Source organism: Diprion similis, chromosome 2 (genome assembly GCF_021155765.1).
Source record: "Diprion similis isolate iyDipSimi1 chromosome 2, iyDipSimi1.1, whole genome shotgun sequence".
Lineage (NCBI taxonomy): Eukaryota > Metazoa > Arthropoda > Insecta > Hymenoptera > Diprionidae > Diprion > Diprion similis.
In genome coordinates this window covers 14,900,968-14,926,582 of record NC_060106.1, presented here as the reverse complement: position 1 = coordinate 14,926,582, position 25,615 = coordinate 14,900,968, and the positions used below count along the sequence as shown (strand labels likewise).

Genomic DNA, 25,615 nt, shown 5'->3' with positions numbered 1-25,615 from the left:
GACGAATTCTTATAATGAAATTCGAGTCCAGGAAGAACCGCTGGAAGTCAACCGATTTTCAGTACTAGGCCGTAAAGCGTTGATCCTGATGCCGGGATAATTGAGGGACTCGGAGGAACGACGCCTGTTGTAACGCTATCTGGTCTAATCATCACTTAGGTTCGAAGGCTCGTCGGCGTAGGTAGGTTCGCGCAATTACCGATCGCTGCCGTAACCTTGTAATCAGCAATACGGAGCAAGTACCACCTATGCGAAGTGCGCGTTCTACAAGCAACCTTGGCCGCTTCTCGGGGTTTTCCAAGTCCATGGACATGCGCGCGTTACCATTAGGCCTACCTTGGCCAATAAATCTATGCTCACAATCAGTATCGGACGAGAGGATTCCGAGAGCGGCAGTTCCTTATTCCCTTATTCCCTTATTCCCTTATTCCCTTATCCCCTTATTCCAGGATGGGAGCGTGGAGCCGGATGCAGGCCGGCTCATCTCCCTCTCTTTGACTTCACCCTTTCCTGCGGTAACGAGGTCTCATGTAGCACGTCGCCTATTCTCAAACTCCGATCGTTCATTCGGGCCCCGACTAGGTGTGCTCACGTTTATCGGAGTTATGGCTGATGGCTCTGCCATTGCCGATATATCTGGAGTCGACGGAGTTGACACCGGCGGTCTCGAGGAGGCAGGGATAATAGCGACTGACTGTCCGCTCTGATGACCGTTGGGTAATCTCTTTGATCCAATCCGAGATTGAGTGCTTCGAATCGGACTTAACGACCGCGAAGGGTATACAAGAAGAGGTCTGTGTTGGATTTTTGAAAAGCCCCGGAATCGGATTGTCCCTCCGCCTCTCCTGCATCTGGGAACTGCTGCTAAATTGTATATATATGTCGGTATTACGGCCAAACCGGCCGGAAGATTCTGCGCCAATTAAAATAACCAGTCAGCGGCGGTTACAGGGATCCGCCAGGCATGGCGGAGGAGGAGGAGAAGGGCTGGCGAATCGAGGAGAGAAGAGGAACCGATGGCTGCAGCACCGAACGACTCGCGTCTGGGCAGAGGCAGAGGGTATTACCATATTCACGAGGCTTCCTTCCATCTCGAGAGTCAATGTCACGGTCGGCGATGCGCCTCTGGGCCCCGCAAGGATTGCAAAAGGAGCCTTGGAGGATGTCAGTGTCAGGGATTGGCCAGTCCTGGGGCTAAACTGAACCAGTTCAAATCACGCGAGTCGAGTTTCGAAACGATATTAACGGTCATCGAGGCCCCGACAATGGCCAATCTCCAGGATCTTCGTGACTCGACAAAGCGTAAGGTGCGAGGATCCGGTGAAAGCGATACCAACCAAGAGACGATGCATCCGTAAATAGAGCGCTCGGTCAAAGGTCAGTGTCACCACCTCTCCAGACTGGCTGGCAGGACTTCGAGAAGATTGAATTGCGATTGGGTCGTCAAGATAGCAGGCCGCGGGTCACAGATTAGACGATGCAGGATGACTCGTGATCGAGTGTATCGCTGCATCGGTAGGCGGTCTCCAACACCGACATACCACAACCGACATTCACCGACGCATCGCCAATGGCTACTGCACTTTAATTCAAGTCGAATGCAGACGCGTCGGCTGCAGCCGTTTATAAATCAGACGTCATTACATGCACCTTCTCGCGAATTGAGACGTTCGCTTTGCGAACGTCAACGCGACCCATCACCGTCCCGAGAACCGGCAACAAACCAAGAGGAAAGGAAGCGGGTATGGAAGAAGGGAGAGATGAAGAGAGACAAGCGCCAGAGTGTAAGGAGGCGTCTCCGCCTTTCCTGGCTCCTTCACTTCCGTTTTGGCGTCGAGGATCGAAACGTCTCACTTGTGATGCAACGGAAGCTGTTCCGACGTTCCAATTCTTGTACGATCGCGTGATGATATGTTCTGACCAACTGCCTCGGGAAATTTTTCAGGAAGCGAACAACTTTATAACGGTTATAACGATCGTCCGAAGGTGGGAAGAATCTCGAAGCCGAACGAAAAGCTGTGGGATGAACGGAGGAGGAAAGTATGAAAGTGAAGAGACGCCTCGCGTCGCTGATACACAAGGACGGAACTTCGTGACCAACGACTCCTAGGTGTGTTTGGTAGCGCGTGCCACTTTCACTTGCCCGCATCACCCTCGGGCTTTCGTTCGGTGTAGTTGCGTGGGACATGAAGGTGGAAAGTACGTTACTCCTAGTGTGCCTTTCTTCTACTTTCGTATCGCGAAGAGGAAGCTAATCGATGAGTGTCAAAAATCCTGATTTACGCTCGCTGAACTGAAATGATGAATGGTGGTTGATTCGAAGGTGAAAAACCGAAGAGAAGGTCGCATGCAAATTGAATACATCTGTGCTTCCGGAATCCCTTCACCAATATTTTCTCCGCTAATGATCAAGCAGGTGCTCATCGACACTTTAAGAAGCTCTTCAAAGTCCTTCCGGTATCTTCCTCTGTAGAATCGACAATGCGAATGATCATTAATCAGCGGTTAACGAGTAAACTTTGGTTTTTGCTTGGAACGTAAAATTCACGTTGTCCCGGAATTCGAAGTTATAATTGGACGTTATGGTAGAAGAACACGTACGGTGTATTCTTCGTCTAATCTCAAGAAAGGAGATCCGGGCCGATAGCACTTTGTCATTTAGTTTTTGTTCTTCTTGCTACAACTTTTGTTTTCTCTCTTTCGCCTCTCACCAAGCCCCTTCACCGTGTACCAACTCTCTTGAAACTCCTCGAGCTTGAGCACTCGAGAGCAACTCTTCCTCACCTCACATATATTATATCGGTCACCCTCCGCAGTTTCGCATTAAAGAGTCTAGATTGAATCGAGATAAAAAAAATTATCTCAATAGCGAAACGAGGCCACAGTTCCTTTTACTCTTCAAGCAGTACTTGAGAATTGGCTTGATACAGGGAGAAAAATGATTCCAACGCGGTAGGAAAAAAATCATCGAAAAATTTCACCGCCTCTGCGAATCGCCGATTCGTCACTCCCGGGTTCGACAGCCTCGTAATTCTCGAGTAATGAGTTAAAGGAACTTTCCTTATCCCGGTATTTGGTAGCTGGTTCGAGGCCTGAACAAGCGATTAGTAACGTGTCTTACGCAGTAGGTTACTCCGTCGAAAGAGATTTCGAAAAGTGTGATTCAACGTTTTTGGATCAGCTTTTGCAACAAAAAATTAACGAGGGTAGTAGCGCTTAGCGCGTCCAACGAACGCACGCGTTTCACGTCGTTTTCCTGATGGCTAAGTAGGTCTAAAAAGCCTCTAGCACAAATTCCTGCACAAACCTTAAGTCTATACGCGGCGCAAGAACTAGCTGACAAGTATACCTAGAGGTATAGCATCCGAGAGGCAGTAGGAACACAGAATACACGGAACGACCAGCCGGCGAGCCTCAGGGTAGAGATCCCGATCCCATGAACCAGCGGACCAGATAGGGAACAGGTCTTGCCGGGGATAGGGGAGGGGGGATTTTTCCACCGATGTTATAAGCTATCGAGGGGTGAGAGAGACTTTTTGCCGTTTCGCTCGGCCGTTCCTCGTCTTATGCCAGCTCGCCTTTTTACCTCACCTGCAGCCTTATTGACTCCCTCGGCCAATTTTATTCATTAAGACTAGATTCCTTCGCGTGGAGAGGAGAGGAGAGGAAGAGGAGAGGAGAGGAGAGGAGAGGAGAGTAGCCCTTGGTCTCTTCCAGCGGCTAGATCCTCCGATGGGATAGGCCGTCTTCTCTCATGCTTCGGCAGTAAACGCTCGTAACGAAGAATCGATATCGTCGAAGCTGACTTTCTTGTTAGCTTAAGCTGCCTCACCGGTAGAATCGAATAAAAAATAAAAATACCTAGGAGAGGAGAGGGGAGGGAGAGAAAAATGGACGGAGCTCGAACCACGTCTCGCCGTAAATGGTTTCAATTACACCGACATCTCGACTGTACAAATATCGATATAATAAGGCTAAACTGTGAGAGACGCTTATAGTCTTCTATATATGCATATAATGTATATTTACATTCTCTCTCTCTCTCTATTTCTCTCTCGAGACCTCGCATCTCTTGTGTCCATTTGCACACTCGACTTTCTCCTGCAGTATTATAGGTACATCAGTCACGTGCAGCCTCTTGAACCCGCAAGGATCCGGCGACCTTGAATCACGGTTTGAAAAAGTTGTCGATAAAAATTGACTGATTTTATTCAATTGAATAACTGAGAGCGATTCCGCGTCACGCTCCAGTTTTTGTCTGGATTATATAGCGATTCGTCGCCCCTGTCGTCCCCTCTATAAACAGCTAATACCTGCTTCACTCTTCAGCTCTGCGCGGATCGACTATTCGACGGTAATATCCGCTCGACACTTTCATCTTGGTGATATTTTTCTCGTGCGTCGCGTTATACGTACGTTTTAAATACGAAGTGAACACGCGAAGGAGATTCGAGATATCCATCCCCAAAGTCCGGAGCCTCCAAGTTGGGAGAATCTGATCGCCGTCAGCTAATTATCGCGCAATTACTTCTTCGTGGTCAGTGGTTGTAAGAAATCCGCGTTTCAAGCTACAGCACGATCAGCATTCGCGGAAACATCGCGATAAGCCTGATATACACGGGACGAGCTCAGGATCGTCCCTTCAATTTCGTTTTCTTTCCAGTTTTTTCAAGACCCCTATTTTTACGTTTTTCACAACCGTTTTTGCGTCGGCGACCCGCTTCTAGCGCCTCAAGGCTCGACCCGAAGATCCCCAGATACCGGATACCTAGAACTCCCGGCATGCATCCTGTGCGCAGTTGTTGTGCTAGGCGGTGGATATATCGGCAAAAAGTTGTAACTTTACCGGCAACGGAACGATGCGAACCTGTTCTCGTCGATTGGCATCCACCAGCACCCTGGATGCACTCCGGACTTTGCGAAAGATTTTACGCGGCGATGAGCGCGATGATGATTCCCCGGATGGGGGAGAAGTTCTGCCGCGAGATACCAAGGGTTGAGACTTTTTAACGAAATTAATTAACGTTCCGCACGCGAAAGCCCGGAGCTGTTACAGGTTACCTGACTAACCCGATTACCTATACGATGGTCGATTAGTTTCTTTCCTCTATTGATTAATCGACGATAATATTACGTTAGATACGTGATACCTTATACTATATACGTATATGTATATGCGGGGAAATATAATGGCGTCTGTAAATGTGCAGGTAACGACGTCGGCGTCGGCAAATATATAAAGCTCCAGGGCTATGCAGAGACGAGATTACGATCCGCGCTATCACCATCGGCCCTGTTAATTGCGTATGATGCATGGAAGAAGACGCTCGGACTTTATAGCAACTAATTGCACCGAGGTCTGGATGCCTTAGATGCAGGTATTTCGAAGCAAAGGCTACGGGTGCAAAAAGCAGAATTACTGGATTTATATTTTAATGAGGCTACCTCGGTGCGGGTAAGCAGGCTAGTGAACCAGGTTAATTATGGGAAAATATGCGACTGATCCTGCCTCGCGATCCTGTGATATAGGCTAGTAATAGACGAAGAAACACGCCCTAGTCCACGAAGCGATGATTCTCTACGTGTGCGTCGAAGACTATTGCGGACAGATTCGGGAGAATTGCATCCAATTTCGTTATACCGACATTGGGAAAAACCATTCAGGGGGACACAAGCCAGGGCCGCTGGAAAAAGGTTCGAAATTCATTGGAAAAGGTAGTTCAGGCGTGAAATCCTCGACATTTGTCTCTCGGCCGTATCACCGAATCCGCAATAAATAAATCGAATAGAAATAAAACTATTTCATCTCCGCAGACTAACAACAAACATACAAACGTCTCATCGTCATGTGGGAGCAAGAACAAAGTCCCATTCGATATGCAGGTGTACTAAAGCGGCACGATTAGACCCGCAGGTGTAAAACAATCGCTATTATACTGAGGTCAGAATTACTACGCAACAATATTGAAAAAAATCAACCGACGCAATTGAGGTAGAAATACGAACTGATAAAATGTGAGAGTGAAACTCCGTCTCAATGCCGTGAAATTTCTCGTGAGCTTTAACCCGGTGTTTTTTAGGGGAAGGTGAGGGTCAAGAATGCCGCATAGGGTTGTCGAAATCGACTGACGGACAGCAGCAGGCGATTATGTCACTCGCCGCATCTCTTACAAATAAGTGGGCCAAGTCGATGGCCCCGGGCGATTTCGGAGTCTGCATCGTCATCCTGTTATTAGTAGTTTAGTAGATAGAACCTCCCGCTAACCAGAATTCCTGGCCGTCTATGGAGTTCCGTAGCTTTCTATATCGGCTCCTTTCTCAATTCGAACACCGAGTCCTTCTTACGCGGCTACGCAGCCGCATGCATCATTCGATACCCTAAATCCGACGGACTTGAATCCGCCCCTTTATTTGGTCAGGCTCAAATAATATGTAGGTACAGTAGACGAAGAAGAGCAAAGAGCTCGTCTCGAAAGAGATCTCGGTGGTTGATTGAACCGCGGAGTTTACATTACAGGAATATAAGCCGAGCTTCGATCACTGGTATTATCAAAAATCAACGTGCGGGAAGACAATGGGATGAAGCATGGTGAGACGAGGGGGGTTAAAAAAAACTTCGCGACCTTATGAGCCGGGATGAAGTTAACCGACGAGATTCACTTCGAGACAAACCTTAAGTCGATACGCCGCAGGCTGTATACCTACTACGTATGTAGGTACATGATGCCTCGTGATCCTATGGGTTCCGTATAAATTGGTTCCGATGATGGGGCAGAATCGCCCACGCTTCGTAAACACGAACCCTTTATCGTGTTCGAGGAGCAGCTTTAAGAAGCCTCGAGTGATCGGCGATTTCCCGTTTCCACAGCAAAGTTCGAATCAAACTTTAACGCGCGATTCCTTCACGTGAAACTCGACACAGGGTGTCTCGGGTGTCGCGATGGGGTCTTGAAATCTGGACAAGAGTTTTACGGGATGCGACCTAGACCCAGCTAATTCAAGGTTAACCGTCTGGTCAAGTCCTTCAGTGCTGCACGTTTTTCGTCCCGACTAAGGACCCGTCTCCAGACGCAGGAGAGACTGAAGGGAAGAAAAAAACTAACGCCGTTGTTTACGCTCGGCTAATCATCGCCCCGATTATCACCGAGGCGAACAAGACGCGGTAACGAAATCGAATCCCGTCCGAAAGAATGCCTGCAGTTTTGCACCGTGCATTGGTAAGAAAAAAAAAACCTTCGAATCCTTCGAGGGTAGACAAGGAACACCGCAGATGGTGAACCCGTATGGTAACCATAAAAAAAAAAAATGGGAAAATAGTTCGTTTGCACTTTTTTCCATCCCAAAGCCACACTTGTATCTTGCTGATTCGTGCATTTGCAGCCTTCAAAGATGCATTTCGATCCTTATCCGCGTGTTTCTTGTACTAGGCTCACCTATTCGTAGGCTCTGTAAAAGCCTGCAGGGACAGAGTTAAGCTGAGAGGAAAAAAAGAGCGAGATAAGATCTGGTTAGACGAGTTTGCTCGACTTATGGGTCACGTTTGGTGGAGCAAAGTCTGGGTCAATGGCTGCTGCTGCTGGTCGGATTGATAATCGGTTTTCGTGTTTGTTTTCGCGCTGCATCCGCTTTCTCCCAAAAAATTACAACGTGGTATCGTAAATGTCAAACTTAAACGTCCTCCAATTACTATCAAGAATTCATTTCATTTTGATTGTTTTATTTTATTTTCGTTATTGTCGTCCGATTTCGTTGGCTCTTTTTTCTTTCTCCGATTAAATCTCCACGCTGCTGTAGCCGATGGCGAATCTCCGCAGGTCTTTTGATCTACTTCGAATAATAAGTGTGCATGTGGCGAGTGACGATCGCGGATAAAAGCAGGAATTTGATGACTGGTTCGTCGAGACTGGTTGTGTACTCTTGTTATTATCAAAAAGATTCAGGGAATTTTTGGTGCCTCGTAAAACATCTTTGTTATCGTTTGGAGAATCCACGGCACATTGTCAACGCGGAATCGCAGCGCTAATCTCTTAATACGCGAGATGCGAGACTATAAAGGGGGAGGACGCGAAAAGCGTGTAAATAGATCCGTGGGACGAGGTGAATCGTGAATCAAACATTTAATTACTAAATTAGTCGACGAGGTCTTATTCCTGGTGGCAGATACTCGCTTGTGACTCCAATTAACGAGAGAAAATTGTCAAAAATGTGGGAGCTCGTCGAAAAGCGGGTGGCAATTTATCGCTTCTTTATTCTTTATTCCAGTTTTTCCTTTTTGCCATTTCCTGATGCAGGCCAGATAATTCTACCGAATATACACGCATATACATATGCATATACATGTGTGCAGGCTATTTCACATCGCGGTTACAATTTGTACCAAACTTCTGACGCAGGTGACAAAGTACGTATTTCTGCGACCACGTGGCGAGATTAAGATGATAATTTTATTAACTGCAATTCACAGCTCAGCGTAAAAATAAGGACAAACTATGAATTAATTTTATGTTAAGTTTCAAAAAATTAATCTTCGGATATCCCCGAAGACCGGTTTGATGTTCAACTTCGATTTTCACGATAAAAAATCAATCGATTGCCTTCGGATGTTTAAGAGGAATAACTCAAATGTCGTAGAAATTGAGCCAAAAAACAGTGGTTAAAATTTATTTTGAAACTAGAATTGAAACTTAGATGGCAACTTAATTGCGAAGCCTAGAAATGATCTTTTCTACATCTGATCAGCTAGAACTAGTCTCAAAAGGCCTCGGATATCTCGCTTTCTAATCAAAGAAAGTGATAACATGGCGGGATTAGTTTCTTTCCATTTGTCAACGATACGACCGATGCTGAATCCCTTTGGATCTTTCGTCCCAGTAGGTACATTGAATTTCAATTCCGTTTACTGTCGCGTTCAATTATTCATTCAATAAGAACTGGTCGTAATACCATCCGTGGATTTACTACGGTTCAAGAAAGAAACATTATCCAAGTGAGAAAAGTGAATTTCACCTTGGCATACGTATATTGGTTCATCTGTCCAACCCTGCACGAGATGATCGAGCAGCAAGAATTCCAAGAAAATTGTTTCTATGGCGTCCTAATAAACCGGTAGATATATTTGATCAAAGGTGAGGAGTTTCTCGTGCGGAACGAACGATTGTCAGGCGGGAAAGACTCGGTGGAATAATATTCTCGCCGCCCACGTGATCGGACGTAATTCTAGCGTATCAGATGCTCCGATGATTGGCTACGCAGTTAAATTCAAAATTGATAAGAGAATAATCCAGGATCAGGATGCTGTATCGAATAGGAGGATGCGACTCCGTTATCTCGTCTTAGCACATGATGCCCGGATCGGTGTAAAAGGAATTTGACATGACGCGGCAATTTTTGCTTCAACGAGGACAACTAGGATCACGTATAACCCAGTTTATGCCTTCAATCTCCTTCTCATTTTTTATCTTCGGCCCGCCTTTAACCGTGACGAACAAAATAGATTCCAGGCCGGGCTGGGCGAAGAATCGAGCGCGTGTATGTCCGTCTTGGTTTCTGGGTTACCGGGGCATTGCCTCCGAACTCGTTGAGGAACGATCAAACTCCACATCTCGGCTTCACGTGTTGTGCCGGGGCAAAAATGTGGAAGGATTAGAAACTGGGAGGACCGCAATGCCGATTTTTGAACACGTGAAAATGCAAATTAGGAAATTTTATAATGTACAAAGTCTTAATATAGATGAATCAAAATATAGAAATAAAATATATGCAATCAGCAGGATTCCAATGATTTTCTATTTTGGATTGCTACGTTATTTATTTTTCATTTTAACGATTCTATACCTCAGCTTATTTGATACTTTACACCGAGAGGCTATTTGCTTATACGTATCAAGTGAGAAACGGATTAGAACCTTTTCAAATCCTTTAAAAATAATTTTAAATTGTTCCAAATTAACTGGAAGGAGTTTCGAACGATTCCAAAGTACTTTCGAGCCGTTCAGAAACGACTACAAAACGTTTCAAACTAATTTTAAGTAGTTTTAAACCGTTTGAAAGTGATTCCAGACGATATCAAACATTAAAAACAAATTAATTCAAAGCTATTTTCAAGCGATTTCAAGCAAATTGAAGCTCTTTCTTTTTATGTCTGAGCGATAGCAATCAAAAGTGGTTTTCAATTTCTACGAGTCAATGAACCCTCTGACCTTTGTATACATATATTCTCTTGTCTATATTTCGACTTCCTAAGTTTTGATATTGTACGAAATAGATTTTTGCGTCTCTGAAAATTCGATATTGTGACGGTGCAAAATTTTTATCACCATCTAACTTTATTCAGTGCAGAATTATTTACGTCGACGTGGGACTGTCAAGTGTGTCAAAGGAGCGACAGCGAGCATCCTCCGATCGGTTTGTATGATAGCAACGGTTCCACTACTCAGGAAATATTTGGGCAAAACACGAAGAGACGCCTGCAGTGAATCGTTTATGATTTTTGACAGGTTGATAAACCGCATCGTTCGGCTATGCAAATATTTTTGTGTATTTTGCAACCCGCTGCGTGAAGCAATATCTGACTAAGTCTTTTCGGATTAATCTAGTAGCCTGGCGAACTTGGTGTTAAACAAGTTTCCCCCACCTCCTTTTTTTTACCACCGTATAATTTCCATCCTCAAGATTATTTTTCCTTATTGCAGTCGTCTGTATCTTTAATTTTTGTTGCACTTCAGCTTACGTCATTTTGCTTTTGCCTCGTGGTAAAATATGTCCATAAAAAAGACCGCAAAATGAATATTTTACAACGTAGAACAAAATGTTTCATAACATGTTACGTACTTTGTACCCAAATTGCTTTTTCAGACGTTCAATGAACCCGTAATAAATACGAGAATATGCCAAAATATTTTGTCAGCTGACAAATCGTAGCTCGACAGCAAAAATTAATTTTAACGCATTCACCGTTTGCTAAATTTCCACTTTTTGTAATTAGAAAATGCGACAAGAGAAATGAAAAGTTATCACTTCAGGCAAGAATCATTATCATTCATCATCGTTATTCTATTTTATTATCTTCTTCTTCTTCTTCTTCTTCTTCTGTCGTACACGTCTACGATTTTTACATTTTCGAAACAAGCAACTACTTCAATCAAATAATGCAAATATTGACGGTTCAAAGTGGTCAATATTTTTCATCGGTGGAATCGATGAATAATCCGAACGTTTTATTCAAATTGAACTGACTTTTCTATGCTGAAGTACAATCCGTGACGCTTAATATAGTGGCATTATACGAGTAAACGCTTCATTACCATATTCGACGTTCTAAATATTGCAAAATCAATAAAATCTTAATATTTATGGAGGGAAGTCGTTCAATCGATGTCGATAAGAATGAAAAAATCCTTGTTCCCAAAAACACGTTGACATTTAAACAAAACTGAGCGGATATCACGGTGAAATAATAAATTTAAACGAGCTATTTAACGATCATACATCCGCACTTTTAGGTCAAAACCTAAACAATATATAAGTCGAGAATGAAAATACCCCAAAATGCATTAGTCATATCCTGCGAATTCTCATCGAGATAAAAAGTTCAAGGTTTTAGACCCGGAGATAATTTACAAAAAAGCAATTTTTTTTCGTCTCTGCAGTTTCCGGAGCAGCTAATTAACTGGATTATTTGCATTCGGTAGAAGCTGAGTAAATAATAACAAGTTTTTAACGATCGTGAGAAACTGCGTAATCAGGATATCTGCAGTTTTTAATACCCAAAAAATTCAGCGCCAATCCATTCGTATAGAAGATTAACGTAGCTACGTAATATCCGCCCAAATCAACCTCAGAGATATTCTAATATACCTCCCAAGGGAATCCCTTTGGAAAAATTATACGAGATTTGGGCGGTAGGTCGATCGGATTGAACAAGTATTAATTTTTTGCTCGTCTGGCAGCGAAGCCAAACTACGCAGACGCCGCTCCGACCAGCGTTAGACGTGCGTTTTATTGTCCTATCTTCTCTCCGATGAGACGAAAGGAAGAGACGGCATTGTTCTCTACCGTGGAGGAACAAGGCCCTTAAAAAAGAAAAAAAATATATCCACTCCCAAAGGCACGCGGCTTACCTCCTTCACTCAGAATTTTTATTTCATTTTTTCGTCGCATTGCGTTGTTCGCCGCAAGAATTATTATTCTTATTTTTTTCTTCTGCTTAATTGCTTTTCGAAACAACGATAAACAAAGGCCCTGTTAACATATGAGCCTTTAAAATTATTATTATATATTTGTTTCTGAACTTTGGAATTTTATTAATCGTAAACGAATCGCTGTACAATAATATGCAGGATATATTTTTGTATGTAATTAAACGCACCATAAAAAAGGTTGAAATGCAGATTTGCGTAAGGCAAGCCGTTCGGAAGTTATCAAGCCTCAACCATTAGGTATGCTGTTCAAAATAATTATGTAATATTAGGAGCTCATATTTTAACATGGTCCTTGTTTAGGGATGCTCTGATGATTTTTTAATGTTCTTTGAGAAAAGTAGTCGATTTTTTTAAACACTTTAATACGTAGGGGAGAGATAGGCAAACCGTTTTTGGGTTTTCCCAAAATTTGATAAAATAATGATCCTCGAAATGTTTTTTAAATAGTCAAAAATGACTTCTATAAACATTATTGAGGATTATTTTGATTATTCAAAAATTTTCAAAATTTTTTCCCTGACACCTGAAAACCATTTTTATTTTTCTTTGATTACAATTAAAAAAAAGATTTAGCGCATTTGAGTCTTGGAAAACTAAGTATTTCCTTAAGTACCCCGTTTCACCCCCCTCCCCCCTCCCCTCCCTTTATTTAAATATATCCTTCTACAATTCCTTATACTCGAATCCACCCAAGCGGTGTAAAAGAACTCAAGCGATGTTAAATAAAGTATTAATGTTCCGAGGTCGCAGCCGGGGACTGGCGATTTTAATTTAGAAATTCGCATCCAACTCGCGTATAAAATGTTGACCGTGTGTGTCCCGCCTTGCTCGAACACTCGAGCACAATAAAAGGCGCATGCCTAAGCAACCGTAACGCCGTTTGGCTTCTGAATTATTATTCAGCACCACAGAAGTCGCGATTAGAATTATTATTTATCGCTGTTTGCGGATTGTAGTCATCACCGCGGGTCTGTATACATACAATATTTTGCAGTTATAATAACTTTCCGCGATTCTCGTGTGCCAAGGGTAAGATATTAATGCTCTGATCCATCCCAGCTTCGCTGATTTATTTAGCTGACATTTTTTGCAAGCGTAATCAACGTCCTGCGAATTCTGGACGGAGAAAAAGAGCGAGATTCCTACTTGGGGGAGCGAAAGGCGGGCGGTAAAAACGACGATAAAACGTCAAGATCACGGGGTTTGAGTATTTCGACTGACGCGGCGCTGCTTTAGTGTCCGAGAAAATTACCTCAGGACACTAACAATGCTTTTATGCTCTCTCTCCGCTCGTTCTTTCCTCCGTTGAATCATTTTCAAAACGTTGAGTTTGGCGAGATGAAGGTAAAGAAACAAATTCATCAGACGATCGTTTGTACGTAAGGAATTTTTCTAAGATCAGCCAACTTTTTTATTTATTCATTTATTCTTTTTTGCAAACACGAACAACCCTAAAGTGGACGAGGCTTTTGATAATTTTTACTCTGAATCTCAACTTCGAGTAATCTGTAACACGTGTCAAAAACGATTATAAACGGTAGCTTATTTTTTTAACACACGTTTTTCAATTTTTTTTTAGACAAGTTCTTATAAACTTTCTCATCCCAGGGAATTCCATCAACAGTCTTAACAATATCGCTTCTTGTTTCCTTCTTGCAATCTTTTTAGGCTCTGATCTAATCTCACGGCGCCAAGGCAATCTCGAAATATATCATCTGCAAGGGTGCCCGAGGGTTTCGTCGGGGATGAAATCTCGAGTAGGTAATAGGATTCTCCCAGGTATACGCGAATGAAAAAGATAAGTGCAAATCCAGGGATCGCCGTAAGCGTCGATAAACAACGTCAAGTATAGAGAAAAACTGAGTACAATTTACTATCCGTTTATTAATAAGACCGTTCGAAAATTGATTTAATAATCTCCCCAAGGACCAATAACGTCGTAAAAATCTGGAAGAAAATATTTTCACTCAACTCCAACCCTAGCCTGGGGGAACTGAAGGTAAGAAAAATACTCTGAGAATGATCAGCTGATCCTGAGTCGTTGAATGATTCTCGAGGTAAAAACGTAACGCTTCTGCAGAGCTCGAGCCGCATCCGCAAAGGTTCAACAGAGAAGAACAAGGGTCATGGACCTCGGTGAAGAACTGCGCCATTTTTGCCGAAGTTCGGTAGAGAGTCAGAGAGACGAGCCCAACGCCCCGAAAGCGCCCAACACACCATATAATGGAAGTAATGACGGTTATAAAATTACACCTCTGGCGAAGCCAGTCGGTCGAATCCTTCATCCCGGGGTGGCTGAACATTGACGAGAAAAAGAAAGGTTACGAGAAAGGCGGGGATGAATAGCAGGAGATAAAGAAAACTAAAAAAAAATAAATAAAGAAAAAACGCAAGGCGGGGGGGGGGGGCAAAAATTCAGGCATAAAAACAATTTACGCGCAGTTCTGCGGCAGTAACCATGGAAAAAAAAAAAAAAAAAAAAAGTCGAAGGGCGGGATAATTTTTCGAGATATATTTGTATAAATTATGGACAGGTCAGGAATCTGGTAAGTAGAACTCGCGGTCCATTAAATCCCGGTTGAATTATGTCCACTTTCGCACATTTATCAATCCGCGGAACGTATCAGAGCAAAAGCCCGGTTTTTGTCTCGCAAAAATGAGTAGAATAACTTCTGAAGAAGTCCTGGTTTTGAGTTATTTGGAATAAAACAAGCGATCACACGGGAATGATGCATTGTCGCGATGTGAAGCAGAAAGAGCGGAGATCAGATGCTAATTATATGCAACTCGAACCTTCGAGCTACCGCACACAATCCGCATGTTTTCCGTCGTCGACCTGAACGGCTTTTTGTTTCGCGTTTTTGCGAATGGACCAAAGTGTGTCAAGCCACAGAACACGAGCGCATTTTGTCTAATGGAGAAAATTACTTCCTCCGTATTATTCTGGAAGGTCAGCCGGCCGCCGTTTTGGCACGTAAACACACGCCCACGCAAATATTTCAAACCGTCATAAGTCCGTCTGCGAAAAAGCGAAATTGCGTAATCAGATGCCGATCGGCTTGGCCAAGGTCCCCAACTTTGGACTTTCGGATGTTGTCGTTAAATAATTTCGATACTCGAACTCTGATCCAGGAGATGCTGCAGCCGTTTTATCCGCGTCAATCACAAATACAAATATTTGCTATTAATTAGGACGGGGGTATTCCTGGATAATCTGTGCAAATTATACGACGAAATGTTCACTGTGTTCGCTAGTGTTCTACATAATTTAAAATTGAAATGCAAAATGGAATTTTTCATTTTCTATTTCAAATAGATTTTGGCACGAATTTTCTATTTTAAATGGCAAAATATATACTCAATAGGCATTGGTTAAATGTCTCTCGTTCTCTCTCACTCTCTGTGCAAATTTGTTTTATAATTTTTCCAAAACTGCGTGGCAAATATTCCAAAATAATTTTTCTCCCGCTGAAATAAATTGTGTTATGCAATAGAATAAAGCAGAAGTGAATTGTAAAAATATCTTAACTATCTGCATGAAGATGAAATATGTTTGCATGTACGTAAACACATTACTCAACTACTATTATTTCAAATACCTAATTTACATTTTTCGTTCTAGATAGAAAATAAAATTCTGTTTGGACAACCATAAAGAAAAGTAAAACCCAAGTAGAAACAAAAACTGTTACTGTTTAAAAAATCAACTAGTCACCAAAAAAAATTGTCGCGTTAAATTAAAAAATGAACATTTATATGCAAAAAGGCGTATTTTAATCTTGCGAATGAATGAATAGATGAATGAATCATTTAAAATAATTAATATTCACAATTTTATTCATTCAAGTTTATACACCTCCGATTTACTCATTTATTAAACAAAAATAAAATGTGTAGAGTTTGCCTAAGAAGATTGAAATTCATTCAAAATTGCTAAAAAATCAAAATTAATTTAATTTTGCATCTATAAACACATGTCTAAACAATTTTCTTTATCCTTAATAATAACTTTTCTTTTTTTTTTGTGTTACCGAAATATTTCTCATCACAGACAGCAACCCTTACTATTTGAACGACATTTCCAGCAGCTTTTTCCATTTTCCCTTTCAAACGCACTTATGAAAGCATTTTATCCAACTTTGCCTTCAAGCACTCTGGTACATTGCTGACACAAAGCGGGGCCATTTGCACAAGTTCTACCCCTCGAGGGTCGAAGTAATTCATTCGCCCACAAACCGTTGCGGCGCTACAGTCAAACCGATGGAGCAGTCTAGTCATAAAACCCTTCCCGAGGATGGTTCGAATCAATGGGTTTTAATTGCCACGATGCCACATTAACGTCCCGCGTGTATTTACGTGGGATATTGTTTCAGTCCTCAACCCCTTTGACGAGAAGTCTTTTACCGTCCATGGCGTTACGCGAGCAACAATTGCTGCAGACTTTAATACGTGATTTTCGAAGAGTTGGCTTTTCTGAATCAACGTATATTTTGTGAATAATGCGTCAGTAGATTTTCGAAAATCGTAAAATTGCGAATTAGCAATTTTTGCAAAACATACATCGCTGCATCAACGTTTCTAACTTCAATCTCGTGAGAAGAGTTTAGAGACGAAACAAGCTCTTCGCTAATTCCTCGCGCATGCGATAATCACGTTGCAGCAAATCTTTTGTCAAATAAACGATCTCTCCTTTTAATCTAAATCGAATCTCAACCGTAATTATATTTTATCGCAAGCAAGCTCGTTTCTTCTGAACGCCGCTATCCGTCATTTCTCTATCGCCGTGTCTTTCCCCCTTCTGATCTTGTCTTTTGAATTATTCCACGTCTTTTCTCTCGCTATTTATTCACCGCGAGCAGGTCGTAATTTTTCCCAGAAAATGCATGTTCGCTGTTAATGTATTCAACGCAGAAAACAAGGGGCAGCTATAACTTGGCTTAATTAACTCTGGATGAACGCCAAATTGCCTTTAACGGGTTTCAACTCATCTGGTCATCGATCTGACGCTGCGATTGCGTCACAATGCAACGGATCCTGTTGCAGCATCTCGATACCAATCAATTTCCAAGGAATCCATGACCAGGGTCCAAAAACGCGTTGCCAAAAATTTTTCCCAATATTCTGTAAGTACTTTGTTCTAACGGTTCCTCGTTAAGGCAGACTAAAAATACTAATCGCGAATCATCAAGGCCGTTGGATTGATCTACGACAATAACAGCAAAGTCGTTAAGCAGCTGTGAAAGGAGTCACGAAGCTTCAACTCTTCCACGACGGAGGTACAAAACCAAATTTGGAAAAATGGCGTGAGTCATTAGGCGATTACGCTATATCAGGATGATAAATAACGTTTGAGAATCGTAAATTTAACGTCTCGTTATCCTCCTCCACATACCACCATCTCCAAATGAACTTGGCTTTGCTTCCTTGGGAATTCGCGGTCGAGCAGCCATCCATCCAATCAACGTCCAGCAACCTTGCTGCGAGGCAACGATCCGCTATTTTTCACCTTCTGGATGCTCGCGAGTTTGAGTTTCCCTGGCACCGGACGGTATCCGAACCGTGCAAAAATAAAACGAGACCTGTTTTTAAGACTTCAAAACAGATTATCATCCAGATCTGCAATTTTCCAATTAGCAAGGTATGTGTAAAACTTTGTTCGCGGAATTTATGAAGGGAAAAAATCCGCATTTCAAGCCGTCCGAAAGTGTAATCCTGAAATTCCTCATCCCCGACAAATTCGACTTCGTCACAGACTTTGAGCATAAATTTGGCAAATTGCAAATTGAAAATGCATTGATTTCATTCAGGAATTGTTAGAAATAAACGCTTATCGCAGGCATGCGGACTTGTCGGATCCCCGATAGCATACAAGAGGTGAGATCTCGAGGCACGAAGCGTCGCGTAGTCGGTTGCACGCACTTCCGCATTTCTAAACGCATGCAAATAATCATGACAAGTGCGTGAGCTGGCAGCTTCTACAGACCAGAAGAGATCTGAGGAAAGGATGATCGTGAAATTGATTGCCAAGCAAGTTCTAATTATTCTAAACACTCGGGACGTACGTGAAACGTGCTTCATCACTTTGATCAGACGTTGTTCAACGGAAAATCGAAGAGAATTGATCACCTGACCGTCAATCGAACGATTCTATTGGCACGAATTGATCGATCGAAACGATTAGCGATTTATGAGGAATTAATTTATCTATATAAATTCTTGGAAATGTATTTTGTGTATTATTGCGTTATAAATATGTACAAAGATCGAAAATAATTCACGGCAAGATAACTTTTACGCAACCATAATGAACAATGGTGATTGAAATTCCTGTTCAACAACGAGAAGATAATTATTACAGCCAGTTTTTCTGGTTATGAAAATTTTTTCACCCAAGTGTATACGTTACACCTAAGTGTACCTCGGCAAGACCTTGTCTCGTTCAAAGTGGTATCATAAAATCATATAATTGTTCGTCTAATGACGGTGTGAAGAAAAAACGCAGATTTGCCGGTGGCTACGAATATCTTTGCCACAAGTCACTGCATGCCGCAATTTTATCGCTTTTCTACACCTCGCATGGATGAATTGGATATTAAGTGCATCTGCGCATTGAAATGTGGCACCGCAGTGGCCGAATTTTATGAATTTTTCGAAGAGATCAGCGTCTTCAGATATGTGTTTCCTTATCTGCATCATCGGAAAGCGAGAGCTCTTGTCGACATGTTGAAACAAGCCTGTATTGGCGACTTAACAATGTTTATTAAATCACCTGCACGGTAAATTTTTCAAAAAAATAATGTACCAGCAGCGCGTTTTCCGTCATTAGCCAGATTAACGCTAATTGATCGTTGATAAAGAATTTTTATTCGCCAGCTGAAGCTTTCGCGTCATATGCTGTGTAGTATTATCGAAGACTACTGATAAACTCCTTTTACAAGATCGCATTTCATCCTTTGGAATGATATTTTTGCATAGGCACGCTATTAGCGATGCATCCGTGGTTTGATAGAGCAATAAACGCCCCTCGCGTGGGTTCTGATTTGCACCTTGAAGGCACCGAAAATTCTTAATTACTCACGTTGACTGCAGGCTGCAAGTTCCACGTCCATTAGCGTTTTAACGACGGTTGTAAAGCCATCTAGATCATAAAACTTTCGGCGAAAATATTTATCCGCTAACTCATCTGTGCAGTTTTAGCACACACGTTAAGTGCAAAATGTGATAATACGTAGCTACGATTCAAATCCTGCTTGGGTGATTATTTGGAGGGTAAAACACTGATATCGTTTTATACCTCGCGACTTAACAACGATCAAGTTTACTTTGGCACATTCTTCGAGGTCTCAACCTCCCTCACAATACTCGGTATCTTATCACGTGCAACCGATATGGGATTTTTCGAAGGGACGCACGCAGTTATGGTGGGAAATTCGAGTCCCTGAATGGGTTCTAATTTGAAGCCTAAAAGACCGAAACCTTTTTATGGGGTCCTTTGGGCCTTGTCTTTATTTCGGCCATTTCAAGTTCCAAAAAAATTCAGTCAAGTTCCTTGAGGTTTCTAGTTCAAGATCCAATACTTTTTTTCACTTAATTATTTATTTGTAAAATAATCCGTCGCCTTCTTGTCCACAAAATATACTCATAACAAGACATCACGTGAGCACGAAAGACCCCATGTTTTACTTTAAAGGTTAGATCCCCAATACTGTAACATCATCTCGCAAATTATTCCTCCCAGCCTTACATCAACGCTAAATGATCGTTGGTAAAAAATTTTATTTACCAACTCACTGCCTATAGCCATTCGGTTTTAAACTTTCTACAGCACTGGATGCAGTAAATAATCACCCGTGACTAGATTATATTGCCATCGTGTATTCTAAACATTATTCGCGACACACATTCGCTTCTAATCGGGTGTTCGATGCGTGGCAACACGTGAAACGAACAACGATCGATTGGTCATAATTTTTTATCAACAACTGCACCGGTGGCGCTTTTCAATGTTAATTTCTGTTTGATCTGCCAATCAGTAACAAATTTGCACAGAACAAAAATATCCGTAACTAGAATATTTTTCAAATTTTGATTAAATTGAATAAAAAAAATCACCACCCAGCTTCTAATCGTTTATACCCAAGTGCAATAATTAATTTTTCTATTCTAAAAATGAAACATAACGATGACAAGAATTGTGACTTGTTGAAGGCATGCGAACGATGACGAAGCCGGGATTTCGGAGCCCTCAGAGGTGAAAAAAAAATTGCAGTAGGAAAGATCGAACGTCGACGTAAAACTCAAGGGTGCAGAATCGAGGCGAACGTTAATGCAAGAGAACGTTTCGACCTGACAATACATACGGAATATATTTAACGACCGATTACATATTGGGGCCACATACCCTTCTCCGCGAAGTGTGCATAACGTTTTGTCTTTTTAACAGTTTACGCTCTGCACTCCGTAGGGAGGCGCGACTCTGGATTTCGGTCGACAGCCTCCTTCCTTTTAACTCTTTTACTCTTGTTCGTGTCCTTCTTATTTTTATTGCAGTACCGAGTGCCGGCCTCGCTCTTGGCGATTCTGGGTTTGTGTTACGACTTGCGGCTTTAAATAAACACAAAAATCGCACCCAGAACCCGAGCCGCGGTACCGTTGCAATGGTTTTAACATGGAAATTATCCTCGGGTAACCCGGTGAGGCCAGAGACTCGTGTGTGGGTCGTTTTTATGTGTAAAGAGAAAGCTGCACAGGCCACAGTGTGAGGTCGATCCGAAGAACGTTGTTATGAATTATTGACTTCGGAATAATCGCTCAGTTCTAGATCCTATTTCCGTTATTTTTTTCAAATTTTTCAACCACAAATCACCTACGCTATAAACCACTGACGTAGTTTTTCCGCATTTATATTCTCTACCACCGAGCGAATTCTTCGTTAATTATATAGTCGAGAGCCTGCAAGACGAGTCTACGCAATTGCGCATAAATTATACTCTAGTTATGATGATGAGTTCTGTTCGTGGTAAAACTTTTCATCATCTTCAGGCTAGCCTACGCCTAGACGAAAAAGCTACCCGCTTCCACGATTATCGTATACTTGTTAAGATGGCCTCTGTAACTAGGATATTACATTTCGTGCGGCGTGATTCGATTCATCAAAAATTTACACGACTCAACCATTTCGTGCAGAAAAACTTTGACCAGCAATCATATCGTCTATATTGTGAGATATTTCTCGATATATTTTTGTGCCTTTGACTTAATATCTCATTACGTTGAATTACGATTTGTAGAAAAGCTCGTCGTGTGTATTTATGTATGTAATAGACGGGAGAATAAATTGCACAAAAATGCGTTGCAACAGAGATAAAAACATGCCAACAACAGCTGCCAAACCCCCAGCACAGTGTCAACAAAATTATCAATTAATGGCGTCATTACTCGCGCGACTCTCTATATGGCGAGCTCAAAACAATCAACGTCCTTAAGCATCAAACCCCGCGAATGTAGCATTACATTAGTGTCACATGCCCGTCGCGCGAAATCACGGCCATCAGTCGCCTGTGCAAAACTTATTTGCACACGGGGGCAATTTTAATTAATCGACTATTTTTTATTTTTATTTCTTCTTCTTATCGTGACAGGCAGAGTGGAAGAGCGATTAAAACAAAGCTGATATTCATTATTTCCCCTGGAATGACGCAGGGAAATTATTTTCGAGTGACGCATTTGATCACTGAATTAAATATTCATTTGACAATTACTTACAACGAACATCAGTTTGGTGTCCACTCTGATTTGGTTGAGACTCGTGTATGTTGAAGAAAATTTAAAACTAAGAGACTCACATTTTTTTATCCATGGATAAACGGTTTAGAACGGTGAAAACGGCCCCCAAAAATGGATACCCAACGAGGTGATTTCTTGTCGCGCTTGATCGATTTAAATGAAACTAACGCTGAAATTTTCTTATTTGTTAAAAAAACATTTTAGTGTGGTTTCATTCAAAGACGTGAAGCGCGTCACGAAATCACCCCGTTGAGTGCCCATCTTTGGGAGTCGTTTTTATCTCTTTAATATTCCTCAAATAATTCCACAACATACATGAGTCTGAAAAATGTCAGAGGAGGACGCCAACCTGATGTTCTTTGTTATTGTTATCGAATAGCACATGCAAGATTACTTCCTTACACGGTAATATGCGAACAAAAATATATGCATACACGACGATATAAAGACTCTGTGAAAATTTCTAACATTCAAGATCGTCGCTGGATAAAAGCGGCTTAGAAATTCCGATTCCTAACGGCGGCGTAACCTGCAGGAGTTAGGAAAGCATGTGAGGACATTCGGAGAAAATGTATTTGTCCATAACCGTCGTGCGAACAAGCCAATAAAATCCCGGCGACAATCCTCACGCGCATATATATATATATATATATATATATATATATTGTATGTACATGGGAGAAAATCCAAGCAACTTGTGAAATTTTATGGTTAGTTGAATCGAGCGTCGTCGACTGGGAGTCAGTCGGAACGAAGTGTGCGAAATGACGATGTCCACCTGCAAAACAAGTCGCACAAGTCTGGGTAAAGTTGTAATAGGACACTGACCTGTATCGTCACGATGCGAAGCTACCGTCAGCAGAGCCGGAAGGTCGTTCGGAATGGAGGTGGTCGAATCCTCGGCGTAAACAAGAAGAGACGTCACGGAGATCAGGATCAATCGAAGCGCCAGCATCTTGATCGAGGATAAACACTGATAACACTCACGTACTTACGCTATTCATTTTATCGTTGACAAAGGCTCCGTTCAGCTTTACATTATCGAGCCGAGCTAACTTCTCTTCGTTTTTTTTTTTTCTTTTTTATTTTTGTTGTTAATTCTCAGCGCGATTAAAAATCGTCTTAGATTATAATTTTCGTTTCGTACATTCGGCGACTCGGTATTTTCCTCACGAATATCCCGAGAATTAATACTCAACACGTACTACTAAACATTCCTAGGAGGTCGAGTCGGCTGCGGCTGCGTCTTTTTACGCTGTATGAAACGATTCAAACAAACCCATGTGGATAACGATCCGACAGAGTTTTCACTTTTACACTTTTACGATGATATAAAAATGCGCGTTGAAATTATAGCAACTTTGCGTCGATACTTCGCCTGCGATTTAAACCCGAGCCACGCACTGTCCTTTTAAATTTTAATCTTCTCTCCGTGGGAGAGACGAAGATGCAGGGAAATGCGCGCGAAAAAATCAACTCAGTTTTTTAACAGCCGCGAGTAAACGAGGCGATTGTAATCGTAAGGCACTGCAGTTTCACTCCGAACCACCTTGGAATTTAATTTATGCTGTGTTTACTCCTCATGGGAGTCGGACTACGTAGCTACAACGCAACGTCAAGCCTTCACTCGAGTATTAGAACAATATTGTGTTAAATGGCGAAGCTTTTTGAGCCAGCATCGAGGCTTAGATAACCGCTTTTATTCAACGGAGCCTTTTCATCGTTCATTGATCGGTATCGAGAAGTTTCGGCGACGCTCGTTCGCGTCGTTTCTCAGTTATTAGTATATTATGTTTTGATCAGTGTCTCTAGTCTGTTGTGTAAAAGAAGTGTCTAGCGCACAAGCCCATGCGGCACTGGCCACATCAGGTGTTTCAACGAGCCGCCATGAGGCCGACACCTGGCGGCATATTACAGAACTTTAACGGAAATCCACCTTTCGTTTCCCGCGCGGAAAGACGGGATCCTCTTGCGTATAAGCCGATGGTGGTAGGGGACTTCATTCATGGGACACCACACCACATCCCCACGTGCACTGCAAGCCAGATTCGCCTTAGAAGCTGACTGATTCACGCACGAACCCAAAAACGCAATGTGTGTTGTGGATATTTTAACATTACTCGATGCTTTCTATGTTTGAATAGAAATTGAAAAAAATTTTATATTAATACTTGGCATTATTGAATAGCATGTGTGGGATTATTTGACAACGATAATTTATGTGTAATGCATATATGTATATATGACAATTTAGAGACTTTGTGAAAATTTGTAATTTTCAAGATCCTCGTTAGATAATAGTGGATCAAAAATTTCGATTCTTACCTGGACCTTCGGACAACATCTGATTTTTTTCATGGTTTAAATAAAAATGAAAGAATATTTTTCCACGCAATTCAATGATGTTAAATCATAACCTTTTTTTATTTTTTCTTTGTAGCAAAACATTGCTCAACAAATTCAAAGAACTTTTGAATTCACGTTATCAAATATTCGGGATTTAGTCAAAATTTAGCGAAAATCGGAAATGCAGGTATAATTTCTAATCCATAGTCAACGCGACGTCTGACAAAAAGAAACGATGAATTCGAAACTGTTTTTTGTGTTACCGGAAATGCGTAATTGAAATCGTACCAAAATCCATTTTACAAATGCATGGATATGATCTAAGTTCAGTTTTGTCATCGTAACAAAAATCAGGCAAATGGTCGAAAGTGCTAGTTTGTTATTTCCGAAAACAGTTTAAGTATAATTTGAATCTATTAGAATGGTAATAAACAGCATAGCGCTAAAAACAAGATACCAGCTGACCGTTCCATGCATCATGAAAAATTCCACGCGCATAATCGAAGCGCGGAAGATTCCAGAAAAGCAACTGACCTTTATTTCGCTGGTTCTAGCCACATATTGTTTTGATAAACATTGGAAAAATAAGATGAGAATTGATTTTTACTATTAAAAATTACACTCAAACAAAATGCTAAATTATTTTTCGGCAGACGAGTTTTTACGACATGTTTGAATCCAAACAGCAAAACGACTCGCGTATGTCCTCTGCTGTGTCTATAGTAACTCGAGAGCATCGACTCCTACACACCTGATTCGACTTTCGTTTTCAGCAAATGCATTCCCTGCGAGAGTGAGTCGGTACGTTTCACCGTCGCGATTGGACGAAACCCTTCTTATTTCGAGCACGGCTAAAATCGGGGCACTTGCCCATCAATCATTCCTTAATTGGGATATTTGAAGCTTCGAGTATTCACACAGTGCGTCGGTTTGTTCGTCGATTTGCGTGTTAGACGATTCATGTCGAATCGTGAAAACATAGTTTTACTATCACGGTATACACGTAAATGGTAAATTGATTGAGCCAGAGGAGCGAACGTCTTTAGAGGCATAAAGGCCGACAGACGGATGCGAAATTAAGTGGATAATTTTTTATGTCAACTTACGCAACTCCGCCAAATCATTCCTAATCTACGTTCACAAGGTTTGAGTTCTATCTCGGTGACGTTTTGAAACTTTTACGATCGCATCTTAATTGCGGTGCAGAATTAACTGCTCTTCGGTTTTTTTTATTTTTATTTTTTTTTTTTTTTTGCCGAACATCGAGATTAGAATATCGATAT

General features: G+C 41.8%; 1 protein-coding gene across 1 annotated transcript in view; it reads right to left on the bottom strand.

Annotated features, from left to right (window-relative positions):
* Positions 1-23,070, bottom strand: part of LOC124415917 — a 106,930-nt gene extending 83,860 nt beyond the window's left edge. The window contains exon 1 of the mRNA XM_046896645.1: positions 22,815-23,070. Coding sequence (XP_046752601.1) covers positions 22,815-22,941 — 127 coding nt within the window. The 5' untranslated portion in view covers positions 22,942-23,070. The remainder of the gene's footprint in view (positions 1-22,814) is intronic.
* Positions 23,071-25,615: the final 2,545 nt, after the last annotated feature.